This window comes from Microcebus murinus, chromosome 8 (assembly GCF_040939455.1).
Source record: "Microcebus murinus isolate Inina chromosome 8, M.murinus_Inina_mat1.0, whole genome shotgun sequence".
Lineage (NCBI taxonomy): Eukaryota > Metazoa > Chordata > Mammalia > Primates > Cheirogaleidae > Microcebus > Microcebus murinus.
This window is the reverse complement of record NC_134111.1, coordinates 42,606,728-42,629,769: the sequence shown is the minus strand read 5'-3', so window position 1 is coordinate 42,629,769 and position 23,042 is coordinate 42,606,728. Positions and strand designations below refer to the sequence as shown.

The 23,042-nt window shown below is 34.6% G+C and overlaps 1 protein-coding gene across 2 annotated transcripts in view; it reads left to right on the top strand.

The window, feature by feature from the left end:
* The first annotated feature begins 18,764 nt into the window (after positions 1-18,764).
* Positions 18,765-23,042, top strand: part of KCNH7 (potassium voltage-gated channel subfamily H member 7) — a 477,996-nt gene continuing 473,718 nt past the window's right edge. For both annotated transcript variants that reach the window (XM_076005608.1, XM_020288501.2), the window contains exons 1-2: positions 18,765-19,108; positions 20,820-21,050. In XM_076005608.1, coding sequence (XP_075861723.1) covers positions 19,033-19,108; positions 20,820-21,050 — 307 coding nt within the window. In that variant the 5' untranslated portion in view covers positions 18,765-19,032. The remainder of the gene's footprint in view (positions 19,109-20,819; positions 21,051-23,042) is intronic.

The window sequence follows — 23,042 nt, the reverse complement described above, 5'->3', positions numbered from 1 at the left end:
ATGCTAAACATCTGTAATCATTAGAGAAATGCAAATCAAAACCACAATGATATATCACCTAACCCCAGTGAGAATGGCCTCTATCAAAAAATCCCAAAACAACAAATGCTGGTGAGGATGTGGAGAGACAGGAACACTCTTACACTGCTGGTTGACTGCAAACTAGTGCAACCCCTGTGGAAAAGAATTTGGAGATATCTCAAAGAGCTAAAAATAGAAATATCACTTGATCCAGCAATAGCACTCTTAGGCATTTACCCAAAAGAACAAAACACATTCTATGATAAAGACATCTGCTCCCAAATGTTTATGGCAGCACAATTCACTATTGCAAGGTTATGCAAACAACCCAAGTGCCCATCAATTCATGAGCTCATTATTAAAATTTGGTAAATGTATACAATAGAATACTACTCAATAATAAGAAATGACAGTGATCTAGCACCTCTTATATTTTCCTGGATAGAGCTTGAGCCCATTATCCGAAGTGAGGTATCACAAGATCAGAAGAATAGGCTCCACATGTACTCACCATCAAATTGGCACTGACTGATCAACACTATGGTGATCACACGGTAGCAATATTCTGCATGGATTAGGGGGTTGAGGGGGGTAAACTCACAACTAATGGACACGGTGAGCATGTAGAAGGGAAGGGCATGCCTCTAATCTTCGCTTGGGGGAGGCAAAGACATAAAATGTAACCAAAATGTTTGTACCTTCATAATATCCTGAAATAAAAAAGTTTCTTAACATTTTAAAACTTTAGTTTCACATATGTAAAATACTAATACAAAAAATAAAACTACATACCTCATAAGTTATAAAAATTAAATGAGTTTCAAAGTATTATATAGCAATGCAAAGAAAGCGCCCTAATGGATGGCAAAGAGTAAATACACCTGGGGGTTCATGAGAGGCTGAGTTAAACAATGACTAGAGTAGCCTGGGCAGTACAAACATGCTGGGATTTGAGTTACATGTGGAGAAATGAGGTGGAAGTAGAGGAAATATGAAATCCTAGTAACAAGGGAAGATGTTTGGCTTTGAAGTCTAAATGACAGTGAAACTAAGGGTTGTCGTGGGAGATGAGGATGGGTAGATGAAGGGTACAATTGTAGAGACTTGTAATACTAAATATAACTTAGATTTTTATTCAAGAAGTAATAAAAACTATTAAAAGTTTTCAATATGAGCACAATTAAAATGTGATTTTTTTAAAGAATATGTGTTAGGACATGGACATCTTAGGGGGAAAAAGAATATGAATGTGATATTACTCAGTAAGATGGTTTAGAGTGATAATATTCAGAGAACATGGAAAGAATTTAGGCTTTGATGATCTAGAAATGAGATGATAAAAGTCTAAAACCTTAAAATTTGGACCGAAGAAATAGAATGAAGATAAACTAAATATACTATTTTAGTGTAATAATTTAACCTATGGCAACAATATGAGGTACGTGCTTCTTCCTTTAATAAAGAGAATGTATGTTGATTTAATGGTTAATTAGTAAGCTATAACTCTTATACATGTTGTTATTTCCCTTCAACTTTAATTTAGTGTTTTCTTTTAAGGAGGTGAATAACTCATTATTAGTGACAATATATCAAATATACACTGTTAAATTTTTTACTAAATTTGTTACACAGTTATCTTCAGACTACTCATTAACTCATCTGACAAAAAAAATTGAATCTATATACTACATCCCGTATTAGGTTTAATAAATATATAAAATTTTATTTGTAAGATGAAATTTATGAATTTTAAATCTTCAATATATCTCCTGTTTTCAGCTTCATTTCTACAACTATATAGACATAACCACCACAATTCTGACACAAAACACTTCCATCATCCCCCAAATTTCCCTCTGTCCTCTCTGCATTAAGGGTTGGGGACTCTGTGGCTTCAAGGCCACATGTGGCCCTCCAGATCCCCAAGTGTGGCCCCTCAATTGAATCCAAACTTCACAGACCATATACCTTTATTAAAAGAATTCCTTGCCAAGGAATCTTATTTAAATGAAATCATACAGTTGAACTTTTTTGTGACTAACTTCTTTCATTTAGGATAATGCTTTAGAGATTCACACATATGTATTGTCAAGTGCATCAGTATGGTTTGTTCATTTCATTCCTGAGTAGTATTCAATTGTGTGAATAAACCATAATTCTTTTATTCATTCACTAGTTGTTGAACATTTAGGTAATTTCCAAGTTGGGGCTATTATGAATAAAGCTTCTATAAATGTTAAAATACAATACTGGGTCATATAATAAACTATTTAATATATGTTTAACTTTACAAGTGTTTATAAGAAACTTTATAATTTTTATAAGAAATTTCTTTCAATAGTGGCTGTGCTATTTTTATAGTTACCAGTAATGTATGAGAATTTTGGCTGTTCCACATCCTCATCAATACTTAGTATTGTCAAACATACTTTTAAAAATTTTAGCCATTCTTTTGGGAGTGAAGTAGTGGTGATTTGTGATTTTGATTTGTGCTTTGTTAATGGCTAAAAATGTTGACCATATTTTCAAGTACGTATTGCCATCCTTATATATTCTTATTTTTTTAGCTTTATTGAAATAAGGGAATTGTATATATTTAAGGAACTATATATATTTAAGGTGTACAACTTCATGTTTATATATATATACACACCCATTATAAAATGATCACTATAATCAAACTAATTGACATATCCATCACCCCACATAATTCCTTCCTTCCTTCCTTCCTTCCTTCCTTCCTTCCTTCCTTCCTTCCTTCCTTCCTTCCTTCCTTCCTTCCTTCCTTCCTTCCTTCCTCCTTCCCCCCTCCCTCCTTCCCTTCCTCCCCTTCCCTTCCCTTCCCTTCCCTTCCCTTCCCTTCCCTTCCCTTCCCTTCCCTTCCCTTCCCTTCCCTTCCCTTCCCTTCCCTTCCCTTCCCTTCCCTTCCCTTCCCTTCCCCTCCTTCCTTCCTCTTCTCTCTCTCTTTCTCTTTCTCTTTTTCATGAGAACTCTTAAGATACACTCTCTCAGTAAATCTTCTTTAGTATAGTGTCTGTTCAAATATATTGCCCATTTTAATTAATTTTTGTTGTCTCATTACTGACTTTTAAGAAGGCTTTACATTCTGGATATATAATGGTTTTTTACTGGATATATGTTTTACAAATAGTTTTTCCCAATATTTGATAATTGTTTTGGTTATTTTAGCTTTTATGAGTTTCATATAAATTTTACAATTGGCTTGTTAATTTCTTTAATAAATCTGTTTGGATTTTTACTGTAATTACATTGAACCAATGGATCAATTTAAGGAAAACTTTACATTATAACAACACTAAGTCTTTTTATTTATGAGTATTGTATATCTTGCCTTTATTTATGTCTCTAATTTATTTCAGCTCTGTTTAGTAATATATGGTGTGTACTTTTTATTTATAATTTTTAAATATATCCCTACACATTCTATAATTTTAAGGTATTTTAAATTTTGTTGTATTTAAAATTGTATTTCCAAATATTCATTGCTAGGATATAAAAATGCAACTTATTTTTAAAATTTTTCCTTGTATATTATAAACTTGATAAGCTCAATTATTAGTTATAAAGTGTTTTTGTAAATTCATTAGGATTTTCTGTCAAAAAATTATTTAGTCTGTTAATAAGCATAGTTTTACTTCTTAATTTTCAATGTGTATTTATTTATTTATTTTTCCTGCCTTATTGCACTATACTACCCACAACTTGCAGTGAAATGTTAAATATAAGTTGTGTGTGGAGATGATTTTTGCCTTGTTCCTGATCTTAGAGGGAAAATGATTCAGATTTTTACTCTAAAATATGATTTCAAAAGCGGCTTTCATAGGTGCCCTTTGTCATATTGAGAAAATTCCTTTATATTCCTAGTTTAACTAAGGGTTTTTAAAATGATAAATTAATATTCAAATTAATATTCAACATTGTCATTTTCCTACAACTATTAAGAAGATTATATATATTACATAAGAAGATTGTATATATGTGTGTGTGTATATATATCTTTTTTTGTCATTATGGTGAATTATATTGATTTTTAAATGTTAAACCATCTTTACACTCCTGAGACAAACTCCACTCAGTTTTCTAAATGTTTTGGGGAGGTGGGAAATGCATATATGTTCATAAAAATATTGGTCTGAGATTTATTTTCTTGTAATATATTCATATGGTTGCAGTATCTGATTCCTGTTCTTGTGATTTGGTATTTTCCCAGTTCTTTCTGTAACACTTTGCTTGGAATTGATAATATTTGATCCTTAAATGTTTCATAAAATTCAACAGTGGAGCCTTCTGTAACTGGAATTTGTTTTAAGGAAAGTTGTAACTACAAATTTTATTTTTAAAATGATTGTAGGATTATTCAGATCACGTATTTCTTCTTGAGTGAACTTTCTTAATTTATGTCTTTCATGGAAGTATGTACTTCATCTAATTTGGCAAATTTATTGGCATAAAGCTTTTTCATAATTTTTAAGTTATTTTTCAAATGACTATAGAATATGAAATATTGATACTTTTTTTATTCTTGATATTGATAATTTGTTTATTCTCTTTTTCCTACTGATCCATCTGACTAGAAGTTTATAAATTGTGTTGATCTTTTCAGTGAGACAGTCACAGTTTTCATTGATTTTCTCTATAGATTTTTGTTGTCTATCTTATTAGGTTATTAAATATGAAATATGTGATTTCCTTAAGTACTAAGTTTGACAGTTGATATTTCTGACATTTCAGTCTGTCACTTCTTATTTTACTTTTATGGTGAAGGTATATCCTCAGTATTTCAAATGCATATTTTGGCTTGTGATTATCTTTCAAATATTTTTTATAGTAATTTTTGTGAAACCATAGATAAGTAAAAATGTGTTATTTTTGAGTATGAGTTCTGTTGTGGAATCAATGCAGGGATGACAGCTTGAAATATAAATGAAATGTTGGGGAAGGCTGTGGTTAATGAATGCACAGTACATCAGTGGTTTAAGAAGTTCTGTTCTGGTGAGTTTAATCTTGGAAGTGAGCCCCATGGGTGACCTGAGACCAAGGTGGATAATGAAGAGTTGAAAGCTAGAATGGAAGCAAATCCATCTCAACCTAAGAATGAATTAGCAGCAAGGTTTGATGTTACTATTCCAACAATATTGGACAACTTGAAACAAATGGGCAAGGTAAAGAAGCTGGATAAATGGGTACCACTTGAATTAAACGAGCATCAGAAGAGAAATCATCTTGAAGCTTGCCTTTCTTTGCTGTCACAATATACAGGCAAACCATGTCCACAACATATTGCTACGTGTGATAAAAAATTATTCTTTTTGACAATCACAAGCATGGGGTGCAATGGTTGGATAAAGATGAAGTGCCAAAATACAGTCCAAAATCAAATAGTCATTCAAAAAAGCTAATGGTATCTCTTTGGTGGTCTAGCGTTGGTATTATCCACTACAGCTTGATGAAACCTGGTCAGTCGATTACAGTGGATGTCTAATACAACCAACTGGATGAAATTATGATGATGCTTGTGATTACAGGCAAATTCTCTTGCAAGACCACATGTCACAGAAAAGAATGCTGCTCAAACCACAGAAGTTGGACTTGGAAAGTCTCTCTCATTTATCATGTTCATCAGATCTTGCACCAACTGATGACCACTTCTGCCAGGCTTTGGCCCACTTCTTGCAAGGAAAAATATTCAATTCTCAACACACTGTGGAAAATGCTTTTCTCGATTTCATTGCCACTCACTCTCTAGGCTTCTTCACTGCTGGCATAAACAATCTGCCATAAAGATGGCAAAACCGTGTCAATAATTTAGGGGCATACTTTGATTGATTGTATTGCTTCTTGTTTGAGATATAATAAACTAAACTTTTGATTTGAAGTCAGACATTTCATATTTAATGACATTTTTATTTCTGCTCTTACTTTTTTATTATTTACATCTTTCTGCACATTTGGGGGATATTGTGTTATGCTGCTCTCCTTCTTTTCCTTCTCCATCTTCTTCTTTTCAGTTTCCTAAAGGGGAAGTTTAAATTATTTATTTGACACCATTTTTTTAAAAAATAAGCTTTTAATGCTATAAATTTCCCTTTTTGCCCTGCTTTATTTCCATCTCACAAACTCTGATATGTCATGCTTTTCTTTCCCATTGTTTTAATTATTTTCTAATTTTATTTGTGATTTCCACCAGAAATATATGTGTGTGTACATATACAGAGATAAATTTATTTATAAATACATGTAAAAATCAATTGCAAGGAAAGGAATTGGCTTACATGATTGTGATGGCTGGCTAAGTAATTTCTACATTGCATAGCATGCAGTCAAGAAGAGCAGGCTGGAACCTTTGGGTGCAAGCTGAAGCTGTAGCTCACAGATTGAATTTATTAATATTCATTTTTTCTGAGAAGCCTAATTTTGCTTTTAGAGACTTTCAACTGATTGAATCAGGTTCATTCTTGTTATATAGCATGATCTTCCTTATTTCAAGCAAACAGACTGTAGACTTTAATTACCTCTACAAACATCTTCACAGCAACACCTCAATTAGTGTTCTATGAAATAACTTGAAACTATAGCCTAACCAATATGGAACATAAACTGGCTGCCTCAGTTCGTTTGTGCTGCTATACCACAATACCATCTGGAAGGGGTTAGCTATTTAATAGTTCCCTCCAGCCCTTTTATCAGGTTCTAATCAAATCTATACGGGCAGAGCCTTCTTGGTTTAATCATCCTTAAAAGGCACCTCTTAATACTATTGCATTGGGAATTTCATTTTAACATGAATTTTGGAAGGGACACAATCATTCAAACCATAGCACTAGCCACTATCTCAACCCAGTGATTATACAGAAGTATATTTTTAAATTTCTCAATACTTGGGGATTTTTATATATCTTCCTTTTTGCTTTCTAATTTAATTCAATTTAGCCACAGAATATACTTTGTATGCTTTAAATATTTTTACATTTATGCAGCCTATCTTGTTGATCGCTTATGTTGGTAATTATTCCACTAACACTTAAAACAAATGTGATTTCTGTTATTCTGATTTCTGGTAGAGTGTTCTATAAATGTCAAATAGCTTTAATTTGATGCTCAAGTTACTATTTCTTTAGTGAAGTTTGGTTTATTTGTTCTATTTTTATTGACACAGAAGTGTTAAATTTTCTAACTACAATGATGTATTTGTCTATTTCTCCTTTCCATTCTAAAAATTTTTCTTTAAAAATTTTTGAATATTTTTAATAAGATATAATGTACATACCATAAAATTTATTAATAAAAGTTTTTCAATTCAGTGGATTTTACAAGTATAATCATGTGGCACTTAAAAATGGGGATGCATTCTGAGATGTGCGTCATTAGGTGATTTTGTCATTCTGTAGACATCCTAGAATGTACTTACACAAACTTTAGGTAGTATAGTCTACTGCACACCCAGGCTATATAGACTACAAATTTGTAAAACATATAAGTTCTTACATTTACCATCATATTCTCAATGTTCTTTCTCCTTGTAGTATGCATTGGTATTTCATTTTGTGGTCTAATAATATTTATCATATGTATACATAACTTCTATTAGTTGTTGATTCATGTGTTAAAACTCTATTACAAGTTAATACACATTTAAGGTCATTATATACTCTTAAAGGATTAATGTTTCTATCATTATGAAATGTCCCTCATTATTTCTGATAATTGTTCTTGTTTTGAAATCCACTTTGTCTAATATTAATATGGTACCTCCAGTTTTGTTTTCAAATAGAATTTGCATGTTATAATTTTTGCATCATTTGACTTTAAGATTATTTGTGTCTTTTTAATTTAAATGGATGTCTTATAGACAACAAATAATGGGTCTTGATTTTTGGCTTACATACTCAAACTTTCAAATGGAATATTTAGATTAGTTACATTTAATATGCTTATTCGCTCTCAATATAATTAGGGGTGGGTTAAATCTGTTACATACCTATCTTTGTCCCATCTGTTCTTGATTCCTTTTCACTTCTTTTGGATTTGTTTGGATTTTTTAAGATTCCATTTTATTTCCACTACTTGCCCATTAGTTATATATCTTTATTGGTTTTATAGTGTTTTCCCTAGGTTTACAAAATATATCTTTAGCTTTTTACAATGTAAGTTCAAGTGGTATACTATTTCACATGTATTATAAGAAACTTGCAAGAGTATATTTTCATTTCCTTCTCTATATTGCTGTAAACCTCACAATTTATTGTTATCAGTTTTATGTTAAACATTCATATGTCTTTTAAAATACCTTTTAAAATTTAGGGAGAATTTTTTTGTTTTGCCCACAGATTTATCATTTCTTGTGATCTTCATTACTTTGTGTCAATCCAATTTTCTTTTTGATATGGTTTTCTTTTTGCTAGAAGGTATTCTTTTAACACTGATTTTATCACAGGTCTGCTGGTAATGAATTCTCTTGGTTCTCTTTTGTCTCAAAAAGTCTTTATTTTACCTTAATTCATAAAATATAATTTTGGCTGTGTAGATAATTCTAGATTCACAGCTAACAGCTGTTTGTCTTGTTTGTTTTTATTTTGTTATTAAGTATTTCATGAGTGTTGCTGAACTATATTGTTACTAAGATGGATTCTAATGAACATTCTCCATTGTATGAAATGTGTCTCTCCTTTATTTCCCACTGCTTTTAAGATTTTTTATGTTGGGCTACTGGAGGACAATGGGAGATCAGGGGTGACCTTCTGGCTCTCTGCTCCCAGAGCAGGAGGTGAAGAATATGGACAGCTATGCATATATGGATCATGGAAATTAAACAATCTAACTATTGAGTCAAGGAGGAAATACAGAGGAAATCAAAAGATTCTTCAAACTAAATGATAATGGGGACACACGTTATCAAAATCCGTGGGATACAGCGAAAGAATTCCTGAGAGAAAAACTAATAGCATTAAATGCTCACATCCGAAAAACAGAAAGCTCAAAAAATCAACAAACTAATAAACAATCTCAAGGAACCGGAAAAGGAAGAGCAAATCAATTCCAAACCTAGCAAAAGTAAAGAAATAACTAAGATCACAGCAGACCTAAATGGAATTGATAACAAAAGAACTATACAGAAGATTAGCAAAACCAAAAGCTGTTTTTTTGAAAAGATAAACAAAATTGACAGCCCTCTTACTAGATTGACAAGAACTAGAAGGGATAGGACTTTAAAAACTCAATTAGAAATGAAAAAGGAGAGGTAACAACAGACACCATGAAAATACAAAACATTATCTTTGAATACTATAAAAACCTATATGCCCAAAACTACATAATGTGGAGGAAATGGACAAATTCCTGGAAACATACAACCATCTTAAGATCACCCAGGAGGAAATAGAATTCCTGAATAGACCAATATTAAGCACAGAAATTGGAGCAGCTATTAAAAACCTTCCAAAAAGGAAAAGTCACAGACCAGATGGCTACACTCCTGAGTTTTACCAAACATACAAAGAAGAACTCATCTCTATACTATAGAAATTATTCCACACATCAAGAAAGATGATATCCTACCCAAATCATTCTATGAAGGCAATATCACCTTATTACTAAAGCCAGGAAAGGACACAACAAAAAAAGAAAACTATAGACCAATATCCCTCATGAATATAGATGCAAAAATCCTCAACAAAATTTTAGCAAATTGAGTCCAACAGCATATCAAAAAAATAATTCATCATGACCAGATGGGCTTTATACCAGAGATGCAAGGCTGGTTCAACATATGCAAATCTATAAATACAATACAACATATAAATAAAAGCAAGAATAAAGACTATAAGATTCTCTCAGTAGATGCAGAAAAAGCATTTTCTACAAAGTCCAACACACCTTTATAATAAAAATTTTTGACAAAATAGGCATAGACAGGACATACCTTAAAATTATTAAGGCCATATATGATAAAACCACAGCCAATGTCATACTGAATGGGGAAAAATTGAAACTATTTCCACTTAGAACTGGAACCACACAAGGTTGCCCACTATTTCCATTTCTATTCAACATAGTTCTGGAAGTCCTTGCTAGAGCAATGAGACTAGAGAGGGGAATTAAGGGTGTCCAAATGGGGGCAGAAGAGATCAAACTCTCACTCTTTGCTGATGATATGATATTATAACTAGACAACCCCAAGGATTCAACCAATAGACTCTTGGAATTGATAAATGAATTCAGTAAAGTCTCGGGATATAAAATCAGAAGTATCCATATACACCAGTAACAGTCAAGCTGAAAATCAAATAAAAATGCAGCACCTTTTACAATAGCCTCAAAGAATGTTAAATATCTAGGAATATAATTAATGAAAGAAGTGAGAGTCATATACAGGCAGAACTATGAAACACTAAGAAAAGAAATTGTAGAAGATATAAACAGATGGAAAAATCTACTCTTCTCAGGGATTGGCAGAATCAACGCTGCTAAAATGTCCACACTACCCAAGGTGATCTACAGAATTAATGCATTCCCTATCAAAGTACCATCATCATTCTTTACAGATCTGGAAAAAATAATAATATGTTTTGTATGGAACCAGAGAAGATCTCATATAGCCAAAGCAACCTTAAGCAGAAAGAACAAATGGGGAGTTATCAGTCTACCAGACTTCAAGCTGTACTACATGGCTACAGTAACTAAAACATCATGGTACTGGCACAAGAACAGAGACATAGACCTTTGGACAGGATTGAGAACCCAGAGATGAAACCATCGCATATGGTCATCTAATCTTTGACAAAGCAGACAAAAATATACATTGGGGAAAAGAATCTCTTTTCAATAAATGGTGCTGGGAAAACTGGATAACTACATGCAGAAGATTGAAACTGGATCCTCACCTCTCGCCTCTTACAAAAATCAATTCCTGATAGATAACAGACTTAAACCTAAGGTGTAAAACCTTAAGAATCCTAGAAGAAAATGTAGGGAAGACTCTTTCAGACATTGGCCTAGGCAAAGAATTTATGAAGAAGGCTCTGAAAGCAATCACAGCAGCAACAAAAATAAATAAACGGGACCTGATCAAATTAAAAAGCTTCTGCACAGCCAAGGAAACTATCATTAGTGTGAATAGACAGCCTACAGAATGGGAGAAAATATTTGCTTTCTACACATCCAATAAAGGGCTGGTAACAAGAATCTATGTAGAACTCAAAAAAATCACCAAAAAAAAAAAAAAATCAAACAACCCTATCAATAAATGGACAAAGGACATGAACAAAAACTTTTCAAAAGAAGAGAGAATAATGGCCAGCAAACATATAAAAAGTGCTCAACATTTCTAATCATTAGGGAAATGCAAATCAAAACCACAATGAGATATCACCTAACCCCATTGAGAATGGCCTTTATCAAAAAACCCCCAAACAACAAATGCTGATGAGGATGTGGAGAGACAGGAACACTCTTACACTGCTGGTCAGACTGCAAATTAGTACAACCTTTGTGGAAAAGAATTTGGAGATACCTCAAAGAGCTAAAAATAGAAATACCATCTGATCCACCAATAGCACTATTAGGCATCTACCCAAAGGAACAAAAGACATTCTGTAATAAAGACATCTGCACTCGAATGTTTACGGAAGCACAATTCACTATTGCAAGGATGTGGAAACAACCCAAGTGCCTGTCAATCCATGAGTGGATTAATAAAATATGATATATGTATACAATGGAATACTGCTCAATTACAAAAAACAAGGGAGATCTATCACCTTTTATATTTTCCAGGATATAGCTTGAGATCATCCTCTGAAGTAAAGTATCACAAGAATGGAAGAATAAGCACCACATGTACTCACCATCAAATTGGCACTAACTGATCAACACTAAGATGCTCACACAGTAGTAATATTAATTGGAGGTTGGGGGAATGGGGTGGGTAAACTCACAACTAATGGATACAGTGAGCATTGTATGGGGGAAAGGGCACACTCAAATCCTGGCTTGGTTGAGGCAAAGTCAGAACGTGTAACCAAAATGTTTGCACCCCCATAATATCCTGAAATTAAAAAAAAGATTTTTTATGTTGATCATAAGTTATCATTAATTTGATTATGATGTGTTTCGGCGTATTTTTCTTTATTTTCTTCTGTTTGGGCTTTCTTGAACTTGATAGATCTCTGAATTCAAATATTTTATTATATTTAGAAAATATTTAGCATTATTTCCCTTTTTTCCCTTGGAAATCCAATTATATATTTGTTACACCACTTGATATTGTCATACAGCTCAAAAATACTATTCTTCTTTTACTGACCAGTCTTCTCTTGTGCTTTGTTCTGAAGAATTCCTATTGCTATGTCCCCGATTTTACTGATTGATTTTGGTAGTGTCTAATTACTCTTAATCTCATCCAATGTATTTTTTTTTCTGGATGTTATATTTATCATATCTGCATGTTTTATTTGGATTTTATTAGTCTTCTATTTTTTTCTTCATCACATTTATATTTTCCTCTACCTTTTTGTACATATGCAGTATATTCATAATAACTTTGTAATGCCTTTGTCTGCTAGTTCTAATTTATGTCCTTTGTGGCCTATTTCTATCGATTGATTTTTCTTATGATTATGGATTCTGCTTTCCTGCCTTTTTGTATTTCTGATAGTGTTTGGTTGGATGCTGAACATTGTTAATTATGTGTCATGTAGTACTTGATTTATGGCATTTCTTTACATATTGTTGGCCTTTTTCTGGCACAAAATTAGCATATCAGTATAATCCTTTTGATACTTGTTTCTAAGCTTGGTAGAGCAGCTTCTACTTAAGGTATAATTTCACCCTTCTATTAATGCAATGTGTTTCTGAAGACCTTAACCAGTGCTCTGTGTGTTAGTAGGTTTTTCACTCTAGATGGTGAGAATAGCAACTATTTCCAATTTTGTGTGAGCTTTGCTAATTGTTCTGTCAAATCTTTTCCTTAGTTTCTTCTCCTGGTCTTGGGTGGTTTCCTCACACACTTACTCAAATCAATAGTGAGACAGACTTGATCTGACCTCTGTGAAGATATCTCGACCCCTCTTTCTTTACAGGTTCCTCCTCTCCAGGATTTTATCTCCTTAATGCAGTCCATTGTGCACTGTTTGGTTTCTCACTCAATGTGCTGTGGTCTAAAAGTTCTTTTTAGCCAGTAATCTGGGTGATCATAGGGTACATCTTGCCTTCACCTCTTTTGTAGAAAATAGTATGCTGCTACCCTAGTAATCTATGCTAACAACAATATAATTTGGCAACACTCATTAAATAATAACAAACAAAAACAAACCAAGGCAATTCAGTGTCTGAGCATCATTGTTTTCTATATTTTGTCCAATTACACAGTTGTTAAAAGTGAGAAGTTAAACCTTGATCCTATTACTTGATTATGAATATATGTGGAAGCCCAAATTATGTCATTTATATTATTTAAGTTTGGGGAAAAGCTGATTCCTTGTGTATAGATTTGCTTAAATACTAAATACAGAGTTCCTATAATAGAATAAAACCTGTCATCAGGTAGAAATAATTTAATTATCACAGTTTTAAAAATTACTAAAGTAATTCCAGAAATAAAAAATACAGTTTAGTATAACACCAGAAATATATGTATATTATATATATGTATATATCCATGAAGTGCAAATATCAAGAAAGTTAAACTTAATGAATACAACAAATTAATAAATTTGCATGATTATGAGTGGATATGCCAACTAAAATAAGTTTAAGATCTACTGATATTAAAGAAGTTCCATATAATCTCCTAACTTTCAAAAAAGCTATATCGAACCATTTGTTTATTTTGACCAATGTGCTAAATTTAGTAAATAAATCTAAATCTATTTACTAAATTTAGTAAATAAATCACCTGGTAAAATAGTCTTACCAATGCATTCTATCAATTTTTTACCTAGAATATCTATATAATTTTTTATTTTAACAAACTTAAATTTATAGGTGTATTTTTTCATAAATTAAAATAATTCAGGTTAAGTAGGTCACTAGCTATCTCATATGTCAATTTTTCATAAATATATTATGAATATATTAACAATACACATATGAACAGATTATTTTCTACAGGAATAGGCAAACTTTAGGGAAGGGACTTCCAACACCTAATTTCTCACAGAGAAGACCTTATTCTTATAGTAAGATTCACATATTATGACTAAGATTAACTAAATATTAACTACATGGATAAAACTTTACATGTGCATTATGTTATCACCAAGGTGTCTAAGGTGACGTGAATAATAACCATTGTATTAAAACTGACAGTTCAAGTATATTATCAGAAAAGTGTCTAAATTTTCTGGAGGAATATTTAATTTTTTCATGCAATGTAGTTATGTTAATATATTAGAAGCAGCCACTGGTATTATTACAAATCACTTAGTGATTTAGCATAATTAGCATGGCAAATGCTAGTAGGTTTAGCATGATTCACCTATTCCATTCTATACTTACTTCTCATGCTGTGCGTGCACACACACACACACACACACCATTAGCATAACCTTAATCTAAATTAGTTAAAACATAAAAGTTAATGTTAATATTATTAATTTACTGATTTTCAAAATTTAGAGTACTTATATTATGAGACAGGTGTTATTTAAATACTCAGTATATATAAGATTTTGTGCTAAACATTATATATTCATTTTCCTACTTATTCTTCACACAAAACCTAAAGTTGGAGATTGTTATATTTATTTTGGAAATAAAGCTATGAACAACATAGCTTAACTATTTTCATTATTTTCTTCTACAGATGGAAATTTTAGGTTAGAACACAGTTTCTTCCCTACACTTTCCACTATTCCATGCTGCACAGAAATACTGTTGTTTTAATAGATGACCTCAAAATTTCTGCCTCTTGTGAGATTCTGGAGCTACATATGATAATACAAGCCAGAATCTAACTTGTAACTGTAAAGTCAGATGTTTCTTCAGTTAAATGTGACCCAGTTAGTAGGATAATACTCAGGATTCCCACAGAAGACTACATTAAAATAGCCATTAAAATGCTGCATTGTGGTCATCAGATCATCAAGCTAGTTTTGCTAAATTAAGAAAAACTTACATTAATTTTATTGATTTATATTATATATTATTTTAAAAATGTAAAACAATACACATTCTTTATTTGATTTTCCAAAGTTTCTGTTCTCTGTTAATATATGAATGCCACTTAAATGTCCCATAATGATGGTTCCTACTGTTTTCTTAAAGAGTCTAACAATAATATATGATGCTTGACTGATACCTAATGTGAGTTTCTTAAGCAGGGTTCCATTAATTCTGTGAGCTTGTATGCAGAATTATATGTGTGTAAAATTCATTGACTATTATGTGGTAGGTATTGTTGAAAAGATTTTACATATGTAAATACTAAATACCTTAATTTAAGGTAATATGGATAATTGGGTAATTTTAAGAATATATCAATCTATTCTGTATTCTTGCCTATAAGTAGATTGTATTGAGTATTAAGCTACACACTTGATAGGATTTCAACAGTTGAACTTATGGGCTTCATTCAATATTTGGACTTCTAAAAAATTTCAAAAATACTAACAACTTATTAAACCTGGTCTCAACACAAAAGATGAAGTTAGCTTTTATAGGTGGTGGGGATAGGGGGAAGTATAATTTTCCAGACAGCAAGCATCCATGATTACAATCCTCTGATTTGATTCTATTATTGGCTGAATATAGATTAATGTACTTGTCTCCACTGTTCCAATGTATAATGCATGAACACGATTACTGGGGTAATTTAGAAACAGGATGCCTTTAATCTTCTGCTCAGAACAATCAATTACAATACATAGGTTATAAAATGTTCTGTGATTTTACACTGAATTCTTAATAGAACTAATCTTAAAGCTAAATGAAGTTGGAAAATATGTGAAGCCCACAGAGCTTACTCATATGTAACACAGATAATGAAACTTTAACCATCATATGTTTAATTAACCAACCCAAACAAACAGAGACCACTCTGAAAGTTGTAGAGAAAGAGAGAATACTTCAGGGACCAGGAAGCCACTATTCCTCTTGAAGAAGGAAAGTGGAATTCAAGGGTTTCCAGACTTAATAGTGTGTGAACGTTGGTATCAGACTCATAGATACATTATTCACAGTTACCTTCCACATATCAATACATCTTGTTATATAACAGATAAACTTTGTGTTTTAAGCTGTATTCATAAATACCTATTACCTTATAAAGGCAATATTCATTTACTGTTTATGTGTGATTATTTAAGAAGTATTAGCCATATGACCTTGCCATAACTTACTGTCGTATTATTATGCTGTGAAACCTTAATTGCAATGAAACTTTATACATGAAACCTTAATTAAATCCAAGCAATATGCAGTTTGTTCAATTTTCTCGAGTTTTTGATGCACTTAGGAAGAAAGGTGAACTTGGGTTTCGTTAAGAAGAAAAGTGTTTTATAAATGGGGTGTAAGTAGCACTCTACACTTCTGTATGTATTCGGTGGAGAAAAGTGGTGTATGTGGACAAAGTAGGACCATTTTTCTGAATTTACAGTTCTATTATCTGTGGTTGGTTACAGGCAGAGAGCAATTGCTAACGGCAAAGTCTGAGTCAGAACCATGGACAGCTCCGTACGTTCAGCACCTGGGAGAGAAACTCTGTCGTCTTGCAAGCCAAGCTGCAGCCAGAGAACAGAAAGAAAGAATGATCCACTTATAAAGACAAAAAAAAAAAAGGGAGAGTGGGGGAGAAAATTAAGCCATACATTGGAGAATTGTGCCTTTTTATATTCTGACAGAGGCAACAGTACAGATTCAGGAAAGCTTAAGCTACCGTAACTGCCTAGGCGTTGTCATAGGTTGCTTCTTTTTAAAGTGAAGCTAATTGACCATAAAATTCAGCATTCCTAGGCAACGCCTTCCGTTTGATTCATTTTCATTACTCTGATATGAAAGAGTAAGAATTGCTTAGATTCTTGTGTTTGTTTGCATTTTTTTGGTTTGTTCGCAGTTTTTGGAGCAGAAAATAAAAGTTGTATGTTTATTTCCTTATTATTTATTATAATCCACATGATTCACCTTCCTAAACTAATCCTGCTTCTCAGCCCTTCTCAGTTCCATCCTCATTATTTCACTTCATATTTGAGGCTGTAACTGAGAAAATATGAACCCTGCTGACTCAAGGCACAAGCGAAGCAGGCTAATGGGCTGCAAGAACCCCCAAACTATATCATACAATGACATGTTTTGATTGGGATTTCTGGACCTTTATTGCCAGCTGGAAAGGAGAGATTTGTCCCTGTTCTACTTGTGTAAGTTGAAGTGGTGGCAAATTCCATTTAGAGAAAGAGAGGTGGAGAGGGGCTATTAGGTAAAAAGGGGAGATGACATAAAGGAAAAAAAGCAAGAAAAACTAGAAAAACAACTTTGAAAACAGGCTTTCCTGGTATGGCTTGTCACGTTTGTTTTCCTAAGTCTCCAGGAAGACTATTTGGACTGGAGTGTATGTATACCCTGGGATTCCCACGTTGGCAGCCTCTGAGAAACAAACGAAGAGGACCCTTGAACCCTTTCCTACCCTAAACAAGATGATTTGCTATAAATGGTAAAGGGGAGCAGAATGATGTGGCCAGTGCGTTCAGGAATGAGTGGCATGGGAGGTCACACCAAGGCTGGTAACTCTTAGCTCCACCCACCTTTTGTTCCTTCCCCCTGGCGCCCGGCCTCGCCCATTTCAAACTCTTTCCTTGTTTTGTGCCAGTCGCTCGCACAGTCTTTGCCCTTCTCATCTGTGGCTTTCTCATTTTCTCGCGCAGCCTCCAGCACCTGGAGACCCAATCACCCCCAACACTGCAACCCCCTCGGGGGCTCGGGCAGCGAATCTGGGCATGCTCGGCGGCGCGGGCAGCTTCGCTCTTCCCAGGCGCGCCTCAGCGCCGGGCAGGGACCCGCGTGCCCATTCAGTTCTGGCTTCAGCGCCCACCCTCGCTGAGCCCAGGGATCCAAGCTGCGCTCTGAGGCTAAACCTACACCCTTAAGTGGCTCCTCCTCGATCTTCAGCCTCCCAAGCGCCAGCCCCAGAGCTTACACACATCCCTCATGGAAGGGACTGTTTTCCCACCTGTCTTTTCTTTGCAGCTAAGGGTGCTTTAGCTACTGCGGCGTGAGGAGCTCAGGGATGGAGCCCTGTGGCTGGTGGCCATGGAGATCATTTTCCCAGAGTAGCTGTTTGTCACTGAGTTTTGGAGATTTCTTGGCTGGCTTCCGCTAAAGCACGCTTGAGTAATCCGAGCTGTGGCGGCGCCCAAGCTCTCGGGATAAAGGGAGTGTGTGTGCTTGCGCGTGTGTGTGAGTGTGTGTGTGTGTGTGTGTGTGTGTGTGTGTGTGTGTGTGTGTGTGTGTGTGTAGGGGGATAGGGCGGGGATAGAAACGTCAAACACCCCCCCCCCGCCCCCCAGCCTCCTTTTCTTTCTCCCCTTCCTGCATAAGCCGCAGAAGTCTTCCATCCCCCCTCAGCCACCCTCGCGGCTCTGGGCCCCCGCCAGGTTAAGCCCATTTGCACTGGGAAATTGGCGCTGTTTGGGAGAAGAGAAACAGATCGATTGCCCTTGTGACTCCCCGCCCCCCTTCCCACCCCACCCCCTCCGCTCCCTCCCTCCTTCCCTCCCCCGCCACCTCCCCTCACCCCGCCTCCTGCCCTCTCCCCACCCCCAAACCCTGTCGCCCGCGGCAGTCCGGTGCGAGGCCCCCTCCGGAAGGTGAGGGGATGGACTGGACTCCGCTGGGGAGAGCGGGCGTCTAGAAGTGGTGCTAATGGGAAGAGGATTCTGGCTTCCGAAGAGGATGCGCTGCCACAAAGAGCGGCTGGCGCGCCGGCCTGGGCTCTAGCGGAGGAGAGATCCCGGGAGAACTCCGGAGCTCCGGGGGAGCGCGCCTCCGAAGACCGGGGCCAACATGCCTGTGCGCAGGGGGCATGTGGCACCGCAAAACACATTTCTGGGGACCATCATACGGAAATTCGAAGGGCAGAGTGAGTTCATTTGTTCTTTTCTCTCTCCCTCGCTCTCCGCGTCGGCGAGAGCGCTCGGCGTCCGCCGCGGGCGAGCTGGGGAGCCCGGCAACTCCGGGCTCCGTCAAGTTAGACGCGGGGAAACCGAGCCGGGAGGCTCCGACGGCGGCGGAGTGTGCTCCCTCCGATATCAATTTCGATTTACATTTTAGATTACGGTCTCCATTATAGGAGGCAACTTGATCCTCCTCTGCCACTGCTCCATTATCTGCCTTGCTACTTAATGTCCTACTATTTTACTATCTTAAAGGGAACGTGCTGGTACAACACGGGGGGTTTATATTTTGAGGCTGTTTTACTGTAGACTTTTTGAAAAGTCGGGAGCAGAGCAGACCACACTTCTGTTCGAAAAAGAGAATGTAAAAACGGCAGTAGCGATGTAAATGGCTATGCAAACTATACTTTGCCTCGGCTAAATTGCAGGGCTGTGGTATGACAGGGATGCTCGCTCGCTGTTAGTTTATGGAAGCTAAACTTTGTATTGAATCAATGCAAATATATCCCAAGCAGGATAATTTGGGAATGGAGTATCTATCTCCTCTGTGCTGGTTCCCAATGCAAATGGCTCGTTATTCAAAGGAATATTTCTGTCCCTTTATTATCTCCTTACATTTTCCATCTAGAAATTTAAAAATTGAAGTGTAATAAGTAAATTCCACAGACACTGAATGCAGAAAAATTTAATGTTCTCATGTGGGCTAACTACGTGGAATGAATTGTTGTAAAATAAATCTATTAATTTAAAATTATATACTTGTTAATTAATATTTTACTTTTTCCTAAAACTATGTTAACACGTTTATGTCATATATTTTGCCATTCCCTCAGCACTGCATTTAGTGATGTGAGGATCTGGTACCTTGTGTACAAAATAAACTTGTATAACCTGCTTCGTATTCTATCTGGAAGGAGTAAATATAATCTGTGATCAAAATTAATAAGCTCTTTGTATTAAAATTCCTACTCCTATACAAAAATTTAAGGTTCTCCTAAAGTAAAAGTGAAAAGGTGTTAACATGATATTTACTGTGTGTGTATGTGTAAATATTTTTTCTTTTGGAAAGTATATATTATGAAATGGTGAACCTTTGCATTGTTGAACTGCCAATAAATGTGAAGTAGTTTCATTGCTAAAGCTAGTTGCCTTTTTTTTTTTTTCTAACATGATGTGTGTAATATACCTTAAAGGGATAGAAAACAGCCAAAGAATAATAACTACTTTGAGAAAGTTGTGTTCTAAGGGCCAGGGTTGAAGTGAGAAATCTGACAACTACAGGATGTTTCACTGTTTTGTTTTGAAATTATTTACCTTACAATTAAGTGGCATTCTGGAAATATCAATGGGCCAGGTGCTTATCTGAGTGTCCCCTAGGACCCCTGGGAGTTGCAGGGATTGAGAACTAGACTATTTGGAAAATTATATTCTTGCAATTTGAAGAGCGGTTCCTTAATACTTTTTCATTAAAATTACTGAGGACCGTTAAGCTCACATTTAAAGTTTGTGGGCTGTGAGAGTGTGTGTGTGTATTTTCTTTTTCTTGTAAAAGCCACAGCAATTAGTAATTTGGGGAAGCACCTACATTTCATACTTCTTATGCAACAAATTGCTTCAGAGTTGGTGAAAATAATGTGGAGGGTTTTTAAAAGATGCTTTGCTATCTTCTTATTACAGATAAAAAATTTATCATTGCAAATGCCAGAGTGCAGAACTGTGCCATCATCTATTGCAATGATGGGTTCTGTGAGATGACTGGATTCTCCAGGCCAGATGTCATGCAGAAGCCATGCACCTGCGACTTTCTCCATGGGCCTGAGACCAAGAGACATGATATTGCCCAAATCGCCCAGGCATTGCTGGGGTCAGAGGAGAGGAAAGTGGAGGTCACCTACTACCACAAAAATGGTAAAGTTTATCTATTTTAGGATTCCTTATATTTGATTCCATTGGAAAGAAATTTTGATTATTAAAAGTTCATATGCTGAGAAGCCTCACATATTCAATTTTAGAAATATGCTTTCCTTTTTGTTTTTAGTACCCAAGAAATATGAGCATTCTTTTTTGTGGTCTAGTAGGAGCAATTTCTTCTTTGAATAAAGGTATTCTCTTTGAACTCTTTAAAAGTGCTGTAACTCAATGTCACTGAGGACAAAATGCTACAAGTCAGTCTTACACACTTTCCTCTCTAAGGAATAGTATAAAGACTAATATTTCACTGCTTGTGTTGCTACATATCTGTTAGGAGAGAAATACAGAATTTCATTTGCTTGAAATTGAAAACACAAAGCAAAGTCTTGTTGAAAACTTTATATCTGAAACTAAAACTATTATAGGTGTTTCTTGGCTCCTTAGTTTTATTTAATAGGCAACACTTCTTGTTTCTTTTGTCCATTTTTATACAAGATTAAGGATGATAAATAAGAACTTCTAAAATTGGTCCAGTTAACCTAGGTATGTTCAAATAACAATGAATGTTCATGTATTCAAGATTTTTCCTAAAATAAGAAGCACTGAAAAGGAACAATGATACTGTGGAGTTATTAGTATTCATTTTTACAGCTGTAGCAAAACTTGCATCTCAAACTTAAGGTCTTAAATCAACTTCAAGGGCACACCTTCTTCTTTTAAGCTTGTTAGGATAATAGACTTATGATAGTTATCTAAAAAATATACATTTAATGGACATGCATACCTTAAATACACAACATTTTTGTATATGAACCCATGTGTATGAATTCTCAGATATGCCCATTTTAAGGTGTATACATTCTCACATGTGGTAACTTAATACTTGACAATTTAGAACATAAAGATAAAATTATTTTAAAAATATACATGTTATAACTAATTTTGTTGATGTTGCATCAGAATGTATTTCTTTTTATTCCATTGACAGAAATTAGTGAGGCAAAGGGGTACCTGTTCAGAATTTTAGAAAACCCTTAAGTTTTTGGTAAAATGTGTGATGCGTTATAGCCTATATCATATAATGACTCATCATTTGGTAAACTACAGAGGAAAAAAACAGCAGAGAAAAGGTTTAACTCTTACTCTTATTGTTTTATAATTAAATGTTTCATGATAAAAATGTATAATTCATAATTACTAGATTTTCCTTAACATGAAACTTGAGTGAATATGCACAACAAAGCATTACTGGAAAAACAGGTTTGTATAATTTAGTATTAATCCGGAATGAAAGAAATTGTTTGATTATCAAACATCACCGAGATTGTTTTTAAAGTTCTTCCTATTTTTCCCTCACTTTCCAATCTGTAGTGTTGGCATACTAGAAATAGCCTAATTGTTCTGCTGTCTTGAAAACATTTATTGGACTGAGACTCTTGATACCCAAATGCAGCTCATCTCTTTTGTGTATCTGCTGCCAACAATCTGGACTTTTGAAACAATTAGAATGTCTGACACTTTTTCTTATCTGAATATTTATCATAATGTCGACACAGTCTATATTATGGCTACTTCAGGAAATGTTGGTCCATCTTTGTTCATTATGTTTTCAAGAAGATTTCAGATTATTTTCAACTTATGGAATTTAAGTATCGATTTAATTTGGACTGCCTAAATTACTTAGATACTAAAGATAGTTTTCAGTGTTTTTAGATAAAGTTGTTATCTGTTACACTGCAAGTAGAGTGGTGATGTTTTGAAACTTGTACAATGTGAGTGTGTAAAATGATCACAAAACACCTTAAAAAAGCAATTTAATATGGAATCATAAATGTGATTGTTAAATTTTCTGTAGTGAAGATAGATTGTTGTACATTGACTAATGCAAATCTTTCTATCTGAATGATGTGCTCGGTTATATGAATCAAAAGTCCTCTGTTTTCAGAAAAAAAAATCTTTATTTGCAAGCTTGTTTAGGTATAGAAATAT